At 35.3% G+C, this 23,610-nt stretch overlaps 1 protein-coding gene across 1 annotated transcript in view; it reads left to right on the top strand.

Annotated features, from left to right (window-relative positions):
- The window catches only part of LOC308650295 (amine sulfotransferase-like), a gene marked incomplete at its 3' end in the record, with an annotated part of 35,221 nt that extends 23,114 nt beyond the window's left edge, over window positions 1-12,107 (top strand). The window contains exons 4-7 of the mRNA XM_081296365.1: window positions 1,867-1,993; window positions 2,811-2,905; window positions 9,832-10,018; window positions 11,986-12,107. Of these exons, the coding sequence (XP_081152491.1) occupies window positions 1,867-1,993; window positions 2,811-2,905; window positions 9,832-10,018; window positions 11,986-12,107 (531 nt within the window). The remainder of the gene's footprint in view (window positions 1-1,866; window positions 1,994-2,810; window positions 2,906-9,831; window positions 10,019-11,985) is intronic.
- Window positions 12,108-23,610: the final 11,503 nt, after the last annotated feature.

Raw genomic sequence — 23,610 nt, forward strand, 5'->3', positions numbered from 1 at the left:
TTCTTCCCTGTTTTGTACATTTTAACTGATAAGGCAAAGTTTTTTATCAACTTTTTACAATATAGTGTAGTTCCACAATGCTTATCAAATGTGGATTTTGATTTAAGAGAGATTTTTTCTGGGAAAACAAACATTGCAGTATATCAACATTCTTGGAGGTTCATTCTATGTCTCTATTTTATCAGATCTACTTTAATACCATCAATATGTACCTTTTATTATTCTTTTTACCCACTTGTAGATATTTAACATAGAAAAAAGTATAACTTTTTAATAATCTCATCAATTTACTCCAATTTTGTGGTTATATATTTGCATTCATGCTGCAATGATAAAAATTTTATATTCTCTTATTCTTAGAGTTTTCAGGTTATAATGAGTTTTCTATTTTACTGGGTTTTCACCCTCTGAGGAACTAGCTTTTTTTCTGGATGTATACTTTCATTTTAATTATTGTCTAATTTTAGTATATATCTTTGTATCTTTTTAAATTAAATGTTCAGTTTACCTATTTCCAGTGTTTATATTTGTCAATATTAACATTTTAAAATGAATATCACTTTTAGTATGACTATGGATATAATTTTGTTAATGTTTAAAACTCTGTTATTTCAGTTTTACTTTTATAATTGGTTTCAGCTCTTGCAAGATTTTTTTTTAGTTTGAAAGTGTTTGTATAGTTTTCTACCATGGGCGATGGTGTTTACATATTCTAATTTTTGGAATTTATTTAAAAGTTAATTGTCAATTGGATTATCAGTTTTCAAACATGCAATATGTTTCATACATGAGAAAAGGAGATAAATTTTCTGTGTTGGGTACTTATACAAATTTTAAAAACTAAATTAAATAAATAAAACAAAATTTTAATAATCAATTTTATAAATTTATTTTTGCTTTTATTGTTTTGTTAAAGACAATTCTCTGTAAGTGTTCTACTATGATTGTGGCTAAATCAAAATACTTACAGATTTACTGGAACTTTTCCATTGAAGTTTTTCTATTATGATCATCAGTGTAAAAATGTTCCTTTTCTGTTGGTCTTTGAAAACAAATTATGGGCCTTCATGTTAAATCATTTGGCCTACAATTTTACTTAATTTCATTTTGTTCCTTATTCTCTAATTCTCTGGGATTTTGCCACATGCTCTTGTTTGTTCATGATTTGAAATGCCATTTTCACTGCTGCATAATATAACTTCTGAGAGTAGTTCTACCAGATCTGTATTTTCTCTTCATAGAAAAATTAGAATATTCCAGCATTTGCATATCACTCATACCTATGAGTGTTCTTGAGAATGGCCTTTGGGCACATATGCAGGAATTTTCCTATAATATACATCCAAGAAGGGAACTGCAAAGAAAAAAGTACAAGTATTTTCAGTTTTATGGAATGGGGACTGTATTTTCTCAAGAAAGCAGGTGTATCAGTTCCTGCTAAATTGGTAATGGACATGTTTTGACTTCCTCCCTAGTAATGATACATATCAGACTTTTAAATTTTTTCAATGTATTATTTATGAAGAGGTATGTTAAAGTGATCTTAACCTACATGTCAATACTCAGTAGTGAGATTAAGCCTGTTTTTATAGGTTATTGACAATAATTATTGTGTATTCTGTGAAAGAACTTTTTTTGATTCAACTTTTCATTAGTGGTATTTTTCATATTAATTTTCTTTGTACAGTTTCTGTCCTGTAAGTAAAAGAATTTATTTCAACACTTTTTATAATAGAGAAAAATTGGGGGAACACCTAATCTTCCATGACTAGAAGAATGGATTAAAATAATTTTGATTTATTCAATGGTTAAAAACTTGAAATAATATACTGGAATTGTTAATATTATTTCTAATTCTTCCTGCAGATTCTTTATATCTACAGAAATCCTAAAGATGTTTTGGTTTCCTTTTTTCATTATTCAAATTGGGTGGCTATATTAAAGAATTCTGAAACTTTTGAGAATTATATAAAAATGTTTCTAGATGGACAAGGTAACTATGAGTTTATTTATCAAGAAACTTAGGGAAGATATTTCGAGAGATGGAAAAGGGCAATTGTACAATGGATGCTCTTGAGTAGTTACTATGACACATCAACTTAGTCTGCCACCCAGTGGCTTTTCCTTCCTTGCCAGGACCATGTGGGTCTTGTCAAATTTGCAAAGGCATGTTGTTTAGGAAACATTTTGACCAGTCCATAAGAGGCTTACACGTATTCTATCAAATTAAACTAGCTACAAATATAATTAAAACAATACATTCCAGAATCACGAATGATCAGGGTGTTTGTGTACTCTCTCCTGGACCTGTGGTAAGCCTTCTAGGGCCATGGTGGAGTTTATCACTCCACTACTGATGAGGATTGACTGTTCTACTGGACTTGTAGTGAGAAGTATCGGGATCTCACTCATTTAAAGACTACATTCAGGTTCTGTCTCATTGTAAACAGGTAGCTTTGCTATCCAGAGATCTTAGAGAATGAGAAGAAAAATGGACACGTGTGTTTTCTGGTGGATATAGGAAAGTGGAGGAAATTGCTTTAAAGAAATCTGATTTAAACTTAGACCCAGGGGCTTTCTCATTTCTTTATTGCTGCCTTCCTGCATCCATAAGGTTGTTTTTCATGGTCACTTCTCTATGAAAACCATGATTGTTCCCCTAAGCAGTAATCATTTCAAAACAGTAATATAGATGTCCAGTGGTTGGGGCCTTTATTTTTGTTTTTGTGACTATAAGGAGGAAAGAGAGAATACTTTGCTATTCAATAAGTGCAACATCTTCACCTTCTTACTAATTATTTTTTGCACAGTGGTGGGAAGTCGTTGGTTTGATCACATAAAAGGCTGGTATGAACACAGACATGACTTCAATATTCTGTTCATGAGCTATGAAGATATGAAAAAGGTAAAATAAGAAGTATTTTTTAAATTTCTATTTTTAAACCTTTTTTTCTCCTGGTTTCAGGAAAACTCATTCTCCTAGTCATTTTCATACATATTTCATAGGCTTTTGGGGGGTAAGTGGGGTTCTAATTTCCTGCTTATCTATTAATTATTAGTGGTTTTCCTCAAGTGTTTGTTCTCACTACACACAGTCACCATGGTTATCATTTAAAAACTGTAGCAATAAAGGCAACCTCAAATATCTAGGATACCAATCTTGTAAATCATTTTTATTAATATTAATTACATATTAACGGGTTTTGTTATCTGATTTCTATATGACCATGCAACATGTACTGATCATATCCAATCTCCCTTCTTCCACTCTTACCTCCCCTTCCCCCTGCACCCTTCACAGGCCCTAGTATTCACGATTCTACTTTCAGTCCATATTTGTTGTTGTTCTCACGTGTGCCTCTTGCACTACTTGTCTTTGTATGTCTGGCTTATTTTATTTAACATGATCTCCTCCAGTTCATGAATTTTGCTGGAAGATTTCATTTTTTATATCTGAATAATAGTCCAGTGTGTGTGTGTGTGTGTGTGTGTGTGTGTGTGTGTGTGCGTGCACCATATTTTCTTTATGTGTTCATCTTTGATAGACACCTAGGCTGAATCCTTATCTATTGTGAATAGTGATACAATAAACATGAACATGTGAGTTGTCTCTTCTATGGTGACTCTATTTCTTTTTGATATATTCCCAGGAATGTAACAGTTGGATTATACAGTAGTTCTGTTTTTAGTTTAGTGGTTTTTTTTTTTTTTGAGGATACACCATACAACAAAATTTTTCCATGGTAGTTGTACTTAAGAAAGTTCATCAAGGAACACCATGACACTGGGGGAAGAAGCCACTTCAAAGACAGGATAATTGTTGCTATAGATGAGGGTGAGCCCTGTGAGGCATGTTCTTCCTGTTTTTTTAAAGAGAATCTTAAAACTAGTTCTCATGTGAAGTCATAGGATGCTTATATGCTGGTGAAAGTTTCAAAACTGCCTGAAAACTTTGTGTAATTCAAACACAAGATAGTTGAAGTTTATTGTTCTGTGGACTCTGGTTGGTACTTGGATTCACTAATACATCATCTATTCAGTTACTTAAACAATCACTGAATGATTGCTCTGTGACTGGCATGGAATCATGAGTAATAGATGACTGAATTTTTTATAGACAGAACTCATTATCTATCAGGGAAAACAGGTACTCACCCAGCTAGTATATGTAGTTCAAAAGTAATAAGTGAAATTATTAAGGAAAAGTCTAACTACAATGTCAATGTGCATATGTACTGAGAGTATCTAGTACAGTTGAAAGTGATGGTCTTTTTTTTTTCCTGAAATAAATAAGAGCTAACAGAAAGAAAAGAAATGGGAGAGACTTATAAGAAAAAAGGAAAATACATGAGACCTTTGAAGACCTAAGGGAAGAACTTGAACAATGTGGGAGAGATGAAAGATTAATATAGAGGGGTTTTGTAGGAGCCAGATTTTATAAGATCTGTAGGCTATGTTAATGAGAGTGATTTCTTTAAAGTTAAAAGTAGTCAAGAGCCTCTTAAAGAATTATTAAGAGGGGTAGCCATAGAATACAATTTATGTTTTGGAATGTTATTTCCATTCATGAATTAAAAAGAAAAAAATAGCGAGTATAAGGAATCCAGTCCAGACACAGACCAGTGTGCTAATCCACTGAACATCAGTACTTCCTTGGATTGGAGTAATGTCATTATGAATGAAGAGAATACAGAGTTTTGAGGCACAGTTAAGATATAAAAAGAAAAGGGATTGTACAAAGGACAAATGACAAAGAGAGAGGTATCAATGATGCTTTTTTATTTCCAGCTGGTGCATCTGTGCAGATAGTGGTCTCATTCGTGAAGGTGTTTAGGGCACTCTGAGGCAGGGTTGGGTTAGAGGAGGATCAGAGGAGCTTGAATATGATGTTGTTCTTGACCTATGAAGATTAAAGTGATTTAGAAGAAATCAAATGAATAGACTGAGAAACAAATGAAAAATACAAATCAAAAGCTCAAAAAATATTTCTGCCTTTAGTTATTAATGCCATTAATTTGAACATCATCACTATAAAGAATATAATGGCAGCAGCTTGGGAGGCTGAAGCAGGAGGGTTCAGAGTTCAAAACTAGCCTCAGCAATTTAGTGAGGCTCTAAGAGACTCAATGAGACCCTATCTCAAAATAGAATATAAAAAGGAATAGGGATGTGGTTCAGTGGTTAAGTGGCCCTGGATTCAATTTCCAATGCCAAAAAGAAAAAAAGAATGTATGAGAAGAATGAATGTGATTAAAATTTATTGGGGTAGGATGGAGTAAGGAAGTAAAGGAGAGAAGGAATATAGACCTTGGTCAACTCAAATTTTCAACTTTAGAGCTCTTTCTAGAGAAACCTCACAATGTTATCAAAAATTAGATATTCAGGGCTGGGGTTGTGGCTCAGTGGTAGAGTGATTGCCTAGCATGTGTCAGGCACTGGGTTCTATTCTCAGCACCGTATTTAAATAAATGAATAAAATAAAGGTCCATCAACATGCAAACTATTTTTTTAAAGAATTGGGTATTCATCAAAGTTGGAATACATTTTGAAGTCTTCCTTTGTCTGCTGCTTCTCTTGGAAATGTCTTGGTAGTTTTATGAAACACTGCCCATGCCTGCTTCTCCAGTGATAAACCCAGCAAGATGTATAAACTCAGGGCAGTTTCTCTCAGAGGATTTTTCACATTTCTCACTTAATTAGTAGTGGTAGCCCTGGAACCTTAATGATTATGCAGGATTATTTTCTACTTTCCTGTCACAAGTAGAGTCGAGTGGTATATAATTGAACTAGAAGCAATTATAACTATAATGTTTAAAGATTCATATTTAGGTGGCAAAAATCAAGTTAAAAGACCAATGATTAATTATCATATAATACGGATGGAGGTTGCCATTGGGGGAAGGACAAGGTTTAAAATGAGGAAAGGGTGTTTGTTGGGGGGCTCTGGAATGCGTGTCATTTTCATATGTGTATTTTATTTTAAAATGTAAAAATTCTGGAAATACTTTAATTTATCTTAATAGAAATGATACTCCCCTTTGGGGGGAGTCTGATATGAGAGATTTAATCTTTCCCACCCTGTTATCTTTTCCTTCAATATATTGGAACTGGCTGATACCTCTAGGAAAGAAATGCATACATACCTGAAGGGTGTGGGGCAGTTGTCTTTGGAGACCCCACAAATACAGTGGTAAAGAAGAGAGCTGCCCGTTGTGTTACATGAAAAACCATTTTGTGAAATATGGCTAGAATATTGGACAGCAGTAGGTAGTAGAATTAGGTAATGGCTGGTGTGCTGAAGAACTGGTCAAAGTGCAAGACTCTAGCAAGACCTAGAAAAGAATCTCTGAATCTATGTTATGGTTTAGATATGATCTGTCCCCCAAAAGATCATATGTGAGACTATGAAAGAAAAGTTTAGGGATGATATATGATAGGATGATAAAAGGCCTGATCTAAGCAGGGCATTAATCCCCTGAGTGGTAATTGTAGGCAGGTAGGTAGGGTAGAGCTGGAGGAGGTAGGTCATCAGGGATATTCCTTTGCGGTAGAATGTCATGAGCTGATTGGAGCGCTCTCTGCTTCCTGGTGTGATGTCTTGAGTTGCTTTTCTCCATCACATTCTTCCACCATGATGTTCTGACTTACTTCAGGCCCTGTGGAATGGTGCCGGCTGTCTATGGGCTGAACCTCTGACACCGTGAGCCCCAAAACAAACTTTGCCTCCTCTAAGTTTATTCTTGTCAGGTTTTTTGGTCACAGCAATGAAAAACCTGACTAAAACAATCTGTGTTTCATCTTCCACTAAAATTATTCACTAAAGTCTACATTTTGATTAACAAGCTGGGGGTTTATCTCATACTTTGGTTAATAATAGTTAGCTTTTGGGGAAAGATTTTAATTTTATCTCTTATTTCCTTGTATGTGACAAGCATAGCTGTTTTGAAATTCTTTCGGATAATTTTACATTTGTAACATCTATAGTTCTATTTTATTGTCTTTTTTATGCTAGAGCTTGTTCACATTTTCTTATCCCTTTGTATTCATTTATATCCTGATTTTATTATTTTTTTCTGCACCCAAGTTTGGTGTAGAAATAAGTTAATAACTGTGGTGTGGGAGACCAACCTTGCATGTGACTGAGTCACACTCCTCGGCTGGGTGCTGAGGCACTCAATCACAGAAATGTGGCAGAGCTTTCCCCACCCATCGTGGCTTCAAGGGATGGTGTCTAGTGCATGGGTGTGTCTTGCTACAGCCCCATGAGTGGAGCTATGCTCACCTGTTCTTTTGTAATATAACCCCTTACCCAGTTTAGGATAGAATCTTCCATGGAAATGCCTGTGTGTGTCCCTTTCTCTTCCTGTGCCTTTGGGTGTGGCCTACCCAGATGTCAGTCAACCTGGTGATAGTGGACATCAGGAACATAGACTCAGCCCCCTGAAACCTGACCCCTTGCCTCATTTGAATAGCTTCTCCTCAGTAAAAGGGGTCAGGGCATGTGCACTCTCTCTCTCTTCCTGTGGACCCTTAAAGTTAGAGGAGCCGTCACAGCAACCCCAAAGAAAAAGGTATTTGTGTCCCTTGTGTGGTTATTTTGCACAGCCCAATTATCCCAGTTCAACTAGAGTGACTACCGAGCCTTTTCTGTGGACCTGTTATTTTTATTCATCCTCTCACACTAAATTTTTTCTCCTACAAGAATACAACTAACATACTCAGGAAGTTAGCAAGGCTCCGTATTCTCTGTCCCCAACCTGCCAACCCATCTCCATTTCTTGTGAGCACATAGTGTATCAAGCACTTTGAAGTGCACATTTCATAGGGGTAGGGGTTTCAGGTTTCTTTAGTTGAGGGCTCATTTTTTTTTTATTCAGAAAAGAAATCCTTGCTTCTTGAATTGAAAGAAAAGTTCCTTTCTCATGAAAATTGTTATAACCTCTTTGAGATACAGTTTTTCTAGTTAAGTACTATTGCCTATAGTAATTCTGTTTAGGTTTTATCCTCCCACTGAAATTTTTACTTGTGATAAAATATCCATGACATAAAGTATATTTTTTACTTGTGATAAAATATCCATGACATAAAATATACCACTTTAACCACTTTGAGGCGGATACCAGGGATTGAACTCAGGGGCACTCGACCACTGAGCCACATCCCTAGCCTTATTTTGTATTTTAGTAGAGTCAGGGTTTCAAAGAGTTGCTTAGCACCTTGCTAAATTGCTGAGGCTGGCTTTGAACTCGCCATCCTTCTGCCTCTGCCTCCTGAGTCCCTGGGATTACAGGCATGAGCCACCGTTCCCAGCCTGCTTTAACCATTTTTTAAGGGAACAGCTATATGGCCTGAAGTATGTTCATATTCTTGTGCCAACATCACCACAATCCTACTCTAAAATGATTTCATATTGCAAAACTGAAACTCTATATTCACAAGGCTATAATCCCTCATTTGCCACTCTCAGCCCCTTGTAGGTCCTGTAAAAAACCATTCTACTTTCTTTGTTTACAAAGTTGATCAGTCTTAGGGGAATCATACAGTATTTGTCCTTTTTGACTGGCTCATTTAACTTACCATAATGTCTTCAGGGTTCATGCATTTGTAGCATAATCAGAATTTCCTTCCTTCTAAGGATGAATAATATTTCAATGTACATATGTACTACATTTTATTTGTGTATCTCATACATATACATACATACACATCACTTTTATATTCTGCATTGTGAATAATGATGTATGAACATGGTGTACAAATCTCTCTCTGAGACTTTAACTTTCAATTTTGGGGGTACATACACAGAAGTGGATTTGTTGGGTCATATTGTAATGCTGTTTTTAGGTTCATATTATTTCCATTGCATTTGCAGCATTTTTACATTTCTACCAACATGCATAAATCTTAATTTTTCTGTGTCATTGGTCTTATTCTTTTCTGTTGTGGTTTATTTTTAATAATAAAAATATTGAAATAAAAATACATAAAATTTTAAAAAATTTAAAATAATAGTAGCCTTCCTAATGGGTGTGAAGTGGTACCTTACTGTAGTTGACTTGCATTTCCCTAATGATTAGTGATACTGAGCATCTTTTCATGTACTTATTGGACATGTGTATATCTAGTTTGGAGAAATATCTATTTAAATCCTTTGCCAATTTTTAATTGGACTGATTTTGTTATTCTTGTTGATTTGTAAGAATTCTTTATGTATTCTGGGTAGTAGAACTTTTCAGATATTTGGTTTCTTATTCTACAACTTAAATTTCTTTGTTCTAATGGTTTTTTGTTTTGTTTTGTTTTGGGTTTTTTTTTGTTTGTTTTGGTGTGTGTGTGTGTGAGTACTTTTCTTGAGGTTTTCAGTGTATAAGATAATCTTATGGGCTAACAAGGATCATTTCATTTGCTTTATTTTCTATTTCAGTACCTTTTTTTTTTGTTTTTATTGCTTAGTTGTTCCAGCTAGTATTTCTAGTATCATGATAAATAAAAGTGGAAAAATGGAGTTGAACTTACTCCACATCTCAGATGAAAATCTTTCTCTCTTAGTTGAGTTGGCTGTTAGCTGTTCCATATAAGACTTTTTCATGTTGAGGTAGATTCCTTCCATTGCAGATTTATTGAGCTTTTCATCATAAAAAGATGTTGAGTTTTACTAAATGTTTTTTTGTGCATCAATTGAGATAATCAGGTCAGTTTGTTTTCCCATTCTCATAACAAACTGCTTGGTTCATGTGATGACACTTCTTTGCATTTCAGGAATCAATTTTACTAGAATATGAAAATGTTGTGTGTTTAGCTGTAACTCATGCATACTCATGACTCTTTCAGGACCTCAGAAGTGCAGTGCTGAAAATCTGTAGATTTCTTGAGAAAGAACTTAGTGAAGAAGTTGTGGATACTGTTGTGAAACAGGCTTCATTTCAGAACATGAAGACTAATCCACAAGCAAATTATAATGATATTGTAAAACAGGAAATGGGAGTGAGAAACAATGAAGGAAATTTTCTGCGCAAAGGTACTATTCAGTAGTTCATAGTAGCAAGATGTAAGCTGTCCTTCAAGTCCTTGATACCTAGGAGAAATAATAAGTGCTTCCAATATGTCTCTCCAAGTAACAGTGACATTTGGAACCTAGAGAAATTAAGTGTCTAATTGAGAGTACATCTGAAGAGGTTTTCAAGAAACATAGCGTTTTAGTATACAAACTGACACATTAACTTGCTTAATTAATATTGCCTTATTTCTAAGTCACATGAGCCTGGTCAGGTATATTAAATGAGAAGAACAATAATCCTTATTTTCCCTTTTTCTTCTAGAATAATCTAAGGAGTAAACTCAATGTGTGTTTTGCTGTGCTGGGAGGAGGTTTGGATTACTGTGTTCCCATGTGTCATCACAAAGAGTGATATCTTATTAGTGCTATCTGCTATGAATTCAGTTACTTCAAAAAGTCATTGAAATCATTTTTACTGTGATCCTATTACATGCTTGAAGAAGTTGTCAAGAATGAATATTATTTCCCTTGTAACTGATGCCCTTTAAATTCAAATTATTATTATTATTAGTAGTAGTAGTATAGTAGTACCAGGGATTGAACTCGAGGGCACTCAAGCACTAAACCACATCCCCAGCTGCTATTTGGTATTTTAGTTAGAGACAGGGTCTCGCACTGAGGTGCTTATAGCCTCACCCTTGCTGAGGCTGGCTTTGAACTCAACATCCTCTTGCCTCAGCCTCCTGAGCTGCTGGGATTACAAGTATACACCAGCACACATGGCTTCAAATTGTTATTTTTTAATTTAATCATTTAGTGTATAAACATTCTAAACACTTCACTTCTACTTTATTCACATTTTATGTCATAATTGGCTTATAATTTACCAATAGGATGATGGATATTAATTTATGAACAATTATATAAACATCTTATGGACATTGCCCTAGATATTGATATATTTTAAAATTCTTTTTTTGATGACATGTATTATAAATTCTCCCTTTCATTCCACAGCTACAGCAGATAAAAAGCAATTCTCATATCCCTAAGAGCTTGTTATCTTTTCCAAAGGCCAATAATAATGTCTACACAAGTGAACCTGATAGCTGGAATGCCAAGTTATTTTTCACTTAGGAAGAATGGCATAATGTAATCCCTGTGGCTCAGGAGGCTGAGGCAGGGGAATGCAAGTTCAAAGCCAGTCTCAGCAAAAAAGGTTCTAAGCAACTCAGTGAGACCCTGGCTCTAAATAAAATACAAAATAGAGGTGGGGAGTGGTTCAGTGGTCGAGTACCCCTGAGTTCAATCTCCAGTACTCACCCCCACCAAAAAAAAGGCATAATGATGGTTTAATCTTGTATAAAAAAAAAGATGCAGAAAGAGAAGCTCTGGTCCTCTATATGACTTTGATTTTATTAGCTGAAAATACTTGAGTCTCTTTTTTTTTTTTTCCAAATTGAAAACGAAAGAAATACTTATCTTGGAGGGTTTTAGTAAGAATTATATTACAGTTGATAAATGTGGTTCACTTAGTATGAGGTTCACTTAGTATATATACAGGAGTATATATATTAAAAATACTTTAAAAATTCTAATATATTCATATCTTTATAGTTTTTTATTCCTAAGGATCACATAGTGGGAAAGGCTAACATACGGGGAAGTGAATTTTCAATCTATTTACTGCATTATTGTGTTCCTAGATTCTTTATTCAATCATTCCTGTATAAGAAAAGATGAGGTCTCCAATCCTGTGGACCCGAACAAATATTTAGCTTGGTTGAAAAGAGATTAACCCATTAATTTCCAATTTTTAAATTCCGTGAACACAATAATATTCACATACTATTAGAAAATTACCACAAGAGGTATATTGGTTGCTCCACTTAAATTTGACAGGTATTCCACATCTGGGACAATGGGACAAATGGGTTCAATGGTTGAGGCAGTCTTTTAACATGTCATTCATGTTCTTATCCCATTAGGTACCATTGGAGATTGGAAACATCATTTTACTGTGGAGCAGAATGAAAGATTTGAAAAGATATTCCAAAGGGAAATGAAAGACTTTCCCCTGAAGTTCATCTGGGATATAAGTGAGGAGTAGAATTCTAATCAAACTATAAAAGAATCATAGGAACTCTAACCAAAAGCTATACCTTAACATACATAATAATAACATACATAATGCCTATTACTAATTATAAAACTTAATAAACAAAGTAAATAAACTATGCTTAGATTATTTGCCATGGATACTTTAAAATTATAAAAATTAGTTTTACTTTAATAATTAAAATTAAAAATCAGAAATTTAAGGGCTGGGGATGTGGCTCAAGCGGTAGCGCGCTCGCCTGGCATGTGTGCGGCCCGGGTTCGGTCCTCAGCACCACATACCAACAAAGATGTTGTGTCCACCGAGAACTAAAAAAAAAATTTTAAAAAAATCAGAAATTTAATTGCTTTTGCAGCTTTGGTACCCTGCATGAAAATGGCAAAACAGCATAAAATATGACTTGCAAATATCTTCAGAGACTATTCTGTATTGTGTATTTTCCATTACCCACAATTAAACTCAGGATCAATTAAACATTAAAAATAATTTTATTCTTGTACTTAAATTTTAATTGTTTGGTTTCAAAATCAATGTGGATATTCAAATGTGATATAGAATAAATGGAGAAATCCTTCATAAACCGGTACTTCTTTTTAATAATTTAACAGATCACAGTTTGCACTAGATGAAAAAATAGTTTTTTTCAGGCTGGTCATGATGGCATGCACTTGTAATCTCACGACCTAGGAAGCTGAGGCAAGAGGATAGCAAGTTCTAGCCAGCCTCAGCTACATACAGAGACCCTGTCTCAAAAGTTTTAGAAAAGGAAAGGAGGCTTGGGGATATAGTTCAGTAGTAGAACTCCCCTGTGGTTATTCCCCAGTACTGAAACACTACTGCCACCACAACAAAAGTTCTATCCATAATGTATCACTCAGTAAAACTACATCACAGAAATTTAACAGTTGAATATTTAATAAAAGTTTAGTAGATTTATAAGCCTTTAAGTGTAGCACCATACAAAGTCATCAAATGGAAACAACCTGTGTTACTTGGCTTTCTGTTATTATAACAAAATACCTGAGATAATAAATTCATAAGAAAGGAAAAGTCCATTTTGGATCATTGTTTCAGAGGTTTCAGACACAGTCATTTGACTCAGTGGATTATGGGCTGTAGTGAAACATTATTTCATGATGAGCAGTGTGTAGTGGAGTAAAGCTGCTCCCTTCAAGGCATCTGGGAAGGAAAAAGAGAGAAAGAAGAAAAGCCCAGGGTCCTGATATTCCCCAATGGAATGGCCCTGATGACCTAACTTCCTCCATCTAGACCCCACAGGTTGCTCTGCTTCCCAAGAGCACTAAGGAGTAGGGATGGAGCTTTCAACAGAGGGGTCTTTTGGAGGACACTTACCCAAACCATTGCACAAACCAATATCCATGTACATCCAAATAAATAAGTAAATTGTGACATTTCACATTATGAAACAAATTATAAAGAAGCATGAATTACAATTTTCTGAAAAACATACACAAGTTTAGAAATATAATATTCAGTGGAAAAAGCCAGACACTTATTGCATGTTTCCTTATATGATTCGAAAAAAGGTGCAACTAATGATGGTTTTAGAAGGTGGGTGTTCACCTTCAAGGAATAATGCAGTAACTTAACAGGTAAATGAGAGCACTTCTGGGATGTTAGTATTATTTTTTTCCCTTGATCTTATTACTGTTCCTTTTGGGAATATTTGTGTGACAGTGTACATAGGATTTGTATATTTTTCTGATTTTTACCATACATTTATTTGATTTATAAAATAAATAAGAAAACATTTCCAAAGAGCAGAAAAAATCTTGCAGTAACTAAATGGACAAAACATTAATTCAGTGTTAGCAAAAGTTTAAAAATTAGGGAATACTCAATGATGTGCTCAGATGCAAAAAGTCCCAGAGGATAAAAGAAAGAGAACAAAGCATTGGGCCCTTAGAAAACCACTGACAATAAGGACTGATTATATTTTAAATGTTAATTTTAATGTTTTCTCCTGTGCAATGGGCAGAAGTCTCCTAACCTTGAGAATCTTGAGAAGGGAAGGATCAAGTATGCCCCCTACAGACTGAATTTGATGGATGTCACTGCAAGGATTAAAGAATATTTGGTTGGGGATGTGGCTCAAGCGGTAGCGTGCTCACCTGGCATGCGTGCGGCCTTGGTTTGATCCTCAGCACCACATACAAACAAAGATGTTGTGTCCGACGATAACAAAATATATATATATATATAAAAGAATATCTTCCCTGTAACTGTTTAGGGAATGAGGTAGATAATGTTTCTTAAGCCAAACATCTCTATAGAATCTGAAATACACAGGACCCTTAAAAAGATCTAGAAAAGGAATATGAATTTTCATTTATATGGATTTTATTTTATCATAAAAATAAGAACACTAGTTTACAGTTATCTGGGAAAGTCTGAAACTCTCAGGTCACCCCTTAATATGGTCAAGGTCTGGGCTGGGGTTGTATGTAGCTCAGTGGAACAGCACATACCTAGCATGTGTGAGGCACTGGGTTCAATTTCTTTAAAAAGATTAAAAGTCCATTGGCAAGTAAAAAAAAAATATCTAAAAGAATGTAAGGTCAAGGGTCTATCTATTTCTCACCTTTCAATGGAGTTGAAGGAGAAAATAAGGAATCCCTTACCTCTAGAATCTTGGATAAATGGGGACGAAGATGAAGTTTAAACTCAATAGAAGTGTAAACTGGAAAAATCAGGAATTCTGGTGAAGTAGGGAATTCAAGAAAGCACAGGTTCCAAGGAAAAACTACAGATGCCAGTTGAGGGGGGAAAAAAGTACCATACAGGAGAGAAACCCACCTAAGAGACCCGGATTTTTTCTCAAATAAATCCAGCTTACAGGAGGTTAAAGCTCCATGTGTGGTAATTCAAAAATTCATAAAACCGTACAACGAAAACCATACCATTCAACTTTCCATACCATTATGGCAATTTACCACCCTTTGAGACCATCTGTCAAACATCTGTAAACTTTAGGCAAATAACAAAAATACAAGTAGCTGAAGATACAGAAAGGTAAGAAAAGGCAGGAAGATTGTGGAGGGGAAACAAAACTCAAAGAAGAATCTAGAAATTGGAGGGCAAAGTTTTCCTTTTTTGTTTTTTATTTTTGTGTCCCTTTGCTCTCAGGAGCCAGTCACTGATAATAGTACTGGCAGCTGGAACACAATAAAAACTTCAACCTGTAAGTGGCGCTCATGAACACTGCCCATTCCAGAAAATTTACTCTATGTAGTGTCTTTTATATGATCAAAAGAGGCATTTAAATTTACCATTAATTATATATTTACAGTACAGTTATTATGAGTACATTTTATACTTAGAAAAATGTACAAAAATATTTCTTATTTAATGATAATGTATTGGCCTCATATGATAATTGAGAGTGAAAGTCACATTAGTCTCATTTCTCTCATTCACAACCATGTCAGAGAAACTGAAGATGTGCTTATTTTTTTCATCATAAACAATATGAAAAATAAATTCATTGCATTTACTTCAACACAGTTCCTGTCTTTGATAAATAATGAACATTGTTGAAGTGTAACTCACTGCAGGACCTACAAGATTTCCGTGTTCACAGGACTCTTCAGTAGTGCTGTGCTCTGCTCACTCACTAGCTGAGTGATTTGCTCCCGAGGAGGCACCTTCCAGCACTGATACAAATTTAAGTCCAGCACTTTAATTATTCTATCAATCTCCTACAGCTTGGTAAGGATTATATAGCTCTATGACTCAGCAATGGGATAGGGGTAGGGGTGTTATTTTCTAGCCATTTTATCCTTAAATCTCCATTATCATCATTTAAAAAAATACATTCAACCTACAGACTGAATCTCACAAATCACCATCAGTGTTAAACAGTGACTTCAAGTAAATATCCAGGCAATTTATACACCCTGTCAGGGATGTTGTCCTGTCAATGAATCTTCCCTTTCTATTTCTCCTTCCATAAATGGCACAGGACATGGAAGCTTAGTGTCCACATTTTGTGTTCTGTCTCCTTGATCTTTGCTGACCTTCACTAAATGTGTCTTCTTCCACTTAGGCGTCCAGCAAAGGTATCTCTTATGTGAAATTGGCAACTACAATTGGGAGCAGTGGACCTTGCCTTGTCTAAGGTCTCAAAAGTCTTCACTGAGTCACCTCCTTACCCTACCCCAAGCCCTTATTCATCCTTTGACAGGAGCTTGGTAGAAATTCTTTATGTCCTAGAACAATGATTCCCATCCTATTATATACTTATCTCTAGTATTTCCTAATTTTATTTTCCCCACAATACTCTGTTTTAATGGAAGTATAATAGACATACTACAAAATACATATATTAACACATGGATTATGGATTTCATAAAATATATAAATTTCCATCAACACAAATCTTTTCCAGTCAGTTTCCATATCTGAGACAAGCATAATTTCCATTTTCTTAACATAGGTTTTTCTTCCTGAAACTTCATATAAAGGATAAAAATCATATTTTGCTAAAAAAAAATTGAGACTCATCTGTTTTCTAATCTATACCATTCTTTTGTAATTTCTGAGTAGAAAATGTCTAGTATCACTAGCTCCTACCCACTTTGGTGTATTCAAACACTCAAAAATGCTCCCACATATTCTACTACCCAACCAGAACCACTCTTTTAGCACAACCTGGACTCAGTGGGAATTAGCTTAAGCACTAGCTCAAGACCCTGCTGACCAAATTCTGCTCTCAGCCAGGTCTGATCTACTACCATCTGCCATTGGGTCACCATGATTCTTTAATTTAAATCATTGTATAAGATGCCTTTGTTTGAGTTCTCCCAGGGAAGAGATGGATTTGTATATAGGCTGGGAAGAACTCCAAGGAACCATATCTTTGTGGGAGTGGAGCAAGCATGACTGAGCAAGGGAGAAGCTGAACTTAAATGCAGTTGCAATAAAGACCACAGCTGATCAAATATGGAGATAAGGAGCTCCCTATTCTACTCTTCAGAATTATTCTAACTTGAGGCAGGTTGGCTGGCACAGGTGAGAATGCAGAGCAACATTTGTGCAAACTAAAGAGATACACACTGCTAAATAAACTTTTGACTTTTTCTGGGTTTAGATATTTTGATGATAATAAAAAAGGAAGATGGAGAAGTATACAGCAATGGAATTCAATTGTGTAGGGCTTGTGGAATAAGATGCATCAGGAAACATTTATAGCAAAGCCCAGTGAAAAGCTTTAGTGTAACTAACCAATAACTCAACAATTTTCCATTTCTAAAAATGAATCATTAAATATTATCATCCCCACCCTTACAGATGAGACAAGGATCAGACAGGTTCAGTGAATTTTCTTCAAGTTCACACTACTTGTGCATGACTATTTCAATCCTCACCATTCTAAACAACTGTACCATACATTTGCATACTAAGAAATGTGCCAACATAACTGGTGAAGTAACATATTAATTTTTAAATACTAAATCTTCACTCTTGTTTCTTGTTTTCTCTTGTGCTAAAGCCCCTCAGCACTGGCTCAAAGTATGCAAGTTCATTACCAATTGATTTCCAATGAAGATAGACAGAAAACCACCAACCTTCCCACATAATAAACAAATGTGCAGACTTCCTATCCCAAATAAAATCCCATAAAATTAGTTAATAATAGGAAGGAAAGAGAATAGTGGCAAATATGATTTTACTTAAAATACAAACTTCACCAAATTTTTGTTTCCCATTTTCTAATCACTGATTTTGTTATTGCTATAAAAATTTATTTTAGTATTGGCATATAAGTGCATCATGAGATAGTTTATGGCACACACCTGTCTCCTGCATTTGGGGGGGGGTTGAATAATTTATCTTTAAAAAAGGGGAGAACTAAAGATACTTTGTCCAACTTATTTTCAATGAATCCCAGGGTGCATCTTTCAGATAAAAAATGGTTCAACAGTAAAAAATTTCCAAAAGAAAATACTCTTCACCTCTGTACAAGTAAAGAAAGTCAGAAAAACTAGCAGAGTGTTCTTTCAAAGAAAAATTGTTGCAAATGTAGAGATGAGGTGGAACTAGAAGAGGAAATTCTTAAGTATGTTTAGCATGAGCAAATGCCTAATAGAAAAAGCCAATAGGCAGGAAAACAAAACAATTATTTTAAAACATTAATTAAGTGTATATGGAAGTGAAAAGATTTGGTTAACTATGGGAAACAATTCTCTTAGTTCTTTGAAAACAACCCTTTTTCTCATTAGCCTCTTTCAGAGACTATACTTTTCCAAGAGTATGAATCAGTTTGTCTCTCTTACTCTTCCTATCTCCTCTTCCACCCAGTGCTCTCTTCTCAGTTGGCCTAATATACCTAAAATATTTAGCTGCAATCACAGAATTGAGAAACAATGAAATGCCACTTAACTTGGTGGTTCAGGACTGCAAACAACACCATTTGTGTTGGTGTGCTCACTTGTGGCGTATTGGGGAGTGTCTTTGAAAGTGGTTATAACAGAACCTAACCTATAATTTGGTATGGCTACAAGTGGATAAAGTGCTGGTCAGATGAAAACACGGGGCCAAACTGCATTATTTTACTTCCTTTCACAGTGAGGAGGGAAAGGACATTCACATTACCACAAAGGACAGCTGGCACGCAGTAGCACTCAAGTGTTAGTTTAATCAGCTGCTCATCTTATTGGCTCATGGCTCAATAAGTCAGCTTAGTTAACAGATCTTTCAAAGTTGAACATTCCCAATCAGCAACACCAAAGTAAATTTGTGTGTATCTTTCTTGCTTTCCAAAGTGGTTGTGAAAATGAAATTTTTAAAAGTTGAACCAAAAAAATGAAAACTGTGTTGAGGTTCAGTCACTTAGAAAGGATAATGCAAAATAAGTTTAGATGTAAGATTAAATCATCATAGACCATTTTTTAAGTCTTTTGATGACTTTAACCAACAATTATGAGTTTAACCAACAGAATGACCCATCAGCCACCTTCTGACACAAGTAACTTCATCAAAAGTTCAAATGAATCCACTTAAAATGAAACCTGAAAACCTAATAATATACCTTTTGACAGTATTTTTAAATCTCACTTTGACACAGTTCTTAAAACAGCTAATTTTTGTTGTTCACATATATGCAGTTACACAAATTCTTACTTTTCATGTCATCTCTTCTGAAAAAGTTTACCTGCCATTCAATGTTCTCAAAAAACAGTCGCTACAGTTACTAAAGAGTGTGATTCATTTTGACACCAAATCACATATTGTCTCCTACTTTTACCATCTGACATGTATATTCTTCAAAAGACAAACACCATATATTGAGGCAGTTCCCCTGCTTTTTATTTGTACTTCAACACACCTAACAAAGTACAAGAACACAAATACTGAAAACCCACAATAATTTTGTTTGTCTGGAATCCAACAATACATCTCTTTCCTTCTTGGCACATGTATCTTGAGTTTGTGACAATACCATCAATAAACTCATTCTTTCCATTGAGATGTTACTGATCACTCCCCTTGGTTCTATCCCAAGCAGGCAATGTCCACGTAACCATTTAATGTGCTGCCTTAGATCACAACCTGTTCAGCCTTTTACCCAGGAGGGTCCCACTGGCAAAAGTCATCAAGTAATGTGGAATCTACTACTGTCCAAAGATGTAGTTGGCAAAAATGAAATTTCTTTGAAGTCCCATGTTTTATCTTTTGAAGTACATCATTTTGCATTCTATTCCATAATTCATTCATTCAACAATACTAGCTGCTTACTCCATGACAGGCATTACTAGAGTACACTGTAATGAATATAGTTTTTATTTTTAACCTGGTAAAATTTAACTTGTCTCAAGTAGAAAAACTAAACAAAGATTTGCCCAAATCTAAGAAAAAAACAGATAATTCAAGACATGCTAATTATTGCTTCATATACCATTAGTCATGCCATTGCTCATCCTGGGAGTCTGTGTGCTCTGTTTTGAAAACCTGAATCTTGATTTAATTCTCAAAATAACACCAAGAGCAAACTGAATACCTACATGAAAGGACTTGGAAATGATATTAGAACTAGCCAGGTAACATTTATTTTATCAGTAGGTTTTGCCTATAGTCTGAAATAACAAAAGTGGAAAGCCATTTCAATACCTGGAGGGATTATATAAAACTGATCCTTAAAAACAACATGAAGGGGAGACAGGAATCTTTTTCATTTTTTGGCAGTGCTAGGGATTGAATTCAGAACCTCACATGTACTAGGTAAGCACTCTACCACTGAGCTACATCCCAGGCCTGGGAATCATTCTTGATACCACGAGGTCAAGTCTTCACTGAACTCAGTACTACATGGCTCCTCACTTCTATTTTAGCCTCAGACTGCTTCTTCTACGTGCGTATGCATCTTTTATTTTATTATTTTTCTTTTCCCATTTTTAACTTTAGTTTTAGTTGATATATAAAAACATGAAAGTTTTACATATTAACAGGTTAGCACATTATTTTGGGGGGAGCGTTGTAACAATCTTTTTTTTTCCTTATTATTCATTTCCTAATTTCTAATTAGCATTCTTTTTTAATTATTAGTTGTTCAAAACATTACAAAGCTCTTGACATATCATATTTCTTACATTTGATTCAAGTGGATTATGAACTCCCATTTTCACCCCGCACACAGATTGCAGAATCACATTGGTTACACATCCACGTTTTTACATACTGCCATACTAGTGACAGTTGTATTCTGCTGCCCTTCCTATCCTCTACTATCCTCCCTCCTCACTCCTCCCCTCCCATCTTCTCTCTCTACCCCATCTACTGTAATTCATTTCTCTCTCTTGTTTTTTCCCTTTCCCCTCATTTCCTCTTATATGTAATTTTGTATAACAATGAGGCTCTCCTTCCATTTCCATGCAATTTCCCTTCTCTCTCCCTTTCCCTCCCACCTCTCATCCCTGTTTAATGGTAATCTTCTCATGCTCTTCCTCCCTGCTCTGTTCTTAGTTGCCCTCCTTATATCAAAGTAGACATTTAGCATTTGTTTTTTTAGGGTTTGGCTAGGTTTACTTAGCATAATCTGCTCTAATGCCATCCATTTCCCTGCAAATGCCATGATTTTGTTGTTTTTTAGTGCTGAGTAATACTCCATTGTGTATAAATGCCACATTTTTTTTAACCATTCATCTATTCAAGGGCATCTAGATTGGTTCCACAGTCTAGCTATTGTGAATTGTGCTGCTATGAACATCGATGTAGCTGTATCCCTATACTATGCTCTTTTAAGGTCTTTGGGGAATAGTCCAAGAAAGGGAATAGCTGGGTCAAATGGTGGTTCCATTCCCAGCTTTCCCAGGAATCTCCATACTGCTTTCCAAATTGGCCGCACCAATTTGCATTCCCACCAGCAATGTACAAGTGTAACCTTTTTCCCACATCCTCGCCAGCACTTGTTGTGTGACTTCATAATGGCTGCCATTCTTACTGGAGTGAGATGGTATCTTAGAGTGGTTTTAATTTACATTTCTCTGACTACTAGAGATGGTGAGCATTTTTTCATGTACTTGTTGATTGATTGTATGTCCTCCTCTGAGAAGTGTCTGTTCAGGTCCTTGGCCCATTTGTTGATTGGGTTATTTGTTTTCTTATTGTTTAATTTTTTGAGTTCTTTGTATACTCTGGATATTAGGGCTCTATCTGAAGTGTGAGGAGTAAAAATTTGTTCCCAGGATGTAGGCTCCCTATTTACCTCTCTTATTGGTTCTCTTGCTAAGAGAAAAACTTTTTAGTTTGAGTAAGGCCCATTTGTTGATTATTGTTATTAACTCTTGTGCTATGGGTGTCCTATTAAGGAATTTGGAGCCAGACCCCACAATATGTAGATTAGAGCCAACATTTTCTTCTATCAGATGCAGAGTCTCTGTTTTGACATCAAGCTCCTTGATCCATTTTGAGTTAACTTTTGTGCATGGCGAGAGAAAGGGATTCAGACTCCTTTTGTTGCATATGTGTTTCCAGTTTTCCCAGCAACATTTGTTGAAGATGCTATTCTTTCTCCATTGCTTGCTTTTAGCACCTTTGTCAAATATAAGATAGTTGTAATTTTGTGGATTGGTCTCTGTGTCCTCTATTCTGTACCATTGGTCCACCCATCTGTTTTGGTACCAGTACCATGCTGTTTTTGTTACCATTGCTCTGCAGTATAGTTTGAAGCCTGGTATCGCTATACTGCTTCTTTCACTCTTCCTGCTTAGAATTGCTTTTGCTATTCTGGGTCTTTTATTTTTCCAGATGAATTTCATGATTGCGTTATCTATTTCTACAAGAAATGCCTTTGGGATTTTGATAGACATTGCATTAAACCTATAGTATTGCCATTTTGATGAGGTTAGTTCTGCCTATCCATGAACAAGGTATATTTTTCCATCTTCTAAGATCCTCTTCTATTTCTCTCTTTAGGGTTCTGTAGTGTTCATTGTATAAATCTTTCACCTCTTTTGTTAGGTTGATTCCAAAGTGTTTTGGTTTTTTTGAGGATATTGTGAAAGGGGTGGTTGTCCTCATTTCCATTTCAGAAGATTTGTTGCTGATATACAGGAATGCCTTTGATTTATGCATGTTGATTTTATATCCTGCCACTTTGCTGAATTCATTTATTAGCTCTAGAAGTTTCTTTGTAGACCCTTTTGGGTCTGCTAGGTATAGGATCATATCAACGGCAAATAGTGATAATTTAAGTTCTTCTTTTCCTACCTTTATGCCTTTAATTTCTTTCATCTGTCTAATTGCTCTGGCCAGTATTTCGAGAAATATGTTGAATAGAAGTGGTGAGAGAGGGCATCCCTGTCTTGTTCCAGATTTTAGAGGGAATGCCTTCAATTTTTCTCCAATTAGAATGATGCTAACCTGAGGCTTAGCATAGATAGCTTTTACAACGTTGAGGTAAGTTCCTGTTATCCCTAGTTTTTCTAGTGTTTTGAACATAAAGGGATGCTGTACTTTGTCGAATGCTTTTTCTATGTCTATCGAGATGATCATATGGTTCTTATCTTTATGTCTATAGATGTGGTGAATGACATTTATTGATTTCCATAAATTGAACCAGCCTTGCATCCCAGGGATGAGTCCTACTTGATCATGGTGCACAATTTTTTTTGATGTGTTTTTGTATCCACTTTGCCAGAATTTTATTGAGGATTTGTGCATCTAGGTTTATTAGAGATATTGGTCTGTAGTTTTCTTTCTTTGAAGTGTCTTTGTCTGATTTTGGAATCAGGCTGATGTTGGCTTCATAGAATGAATTTGGAATAGCTCCCTCTTTTTCTTTTTCCTGAAATAACTTGAAAAGTATTGGTATTAATTCTTCTTTAAAGGTTTTGTAAAACTCTGCTGTATACCCATCCGGTCCTGGGCTTTCCTTGGTTGGTAGTCTTTTGATGGCTTCTTCTATTTTCTCCATTGATATTGGTCTGTTTAAATTGTGTGTATCGGGCTGGGGATGTGGCTCAAGCGGTAGCGC

This window comes from Spermophilus citellus (assembly GCF_964194105.1).
Source record: "Spermophilus citellus genome assembly, chromosome: 5".
Lineage (NCBI taxonomy): Eukaryota > Metazoa > Chordata > Mammalia > Rodentia > Sciuridae > Spermophilus > Spermophilus citellus.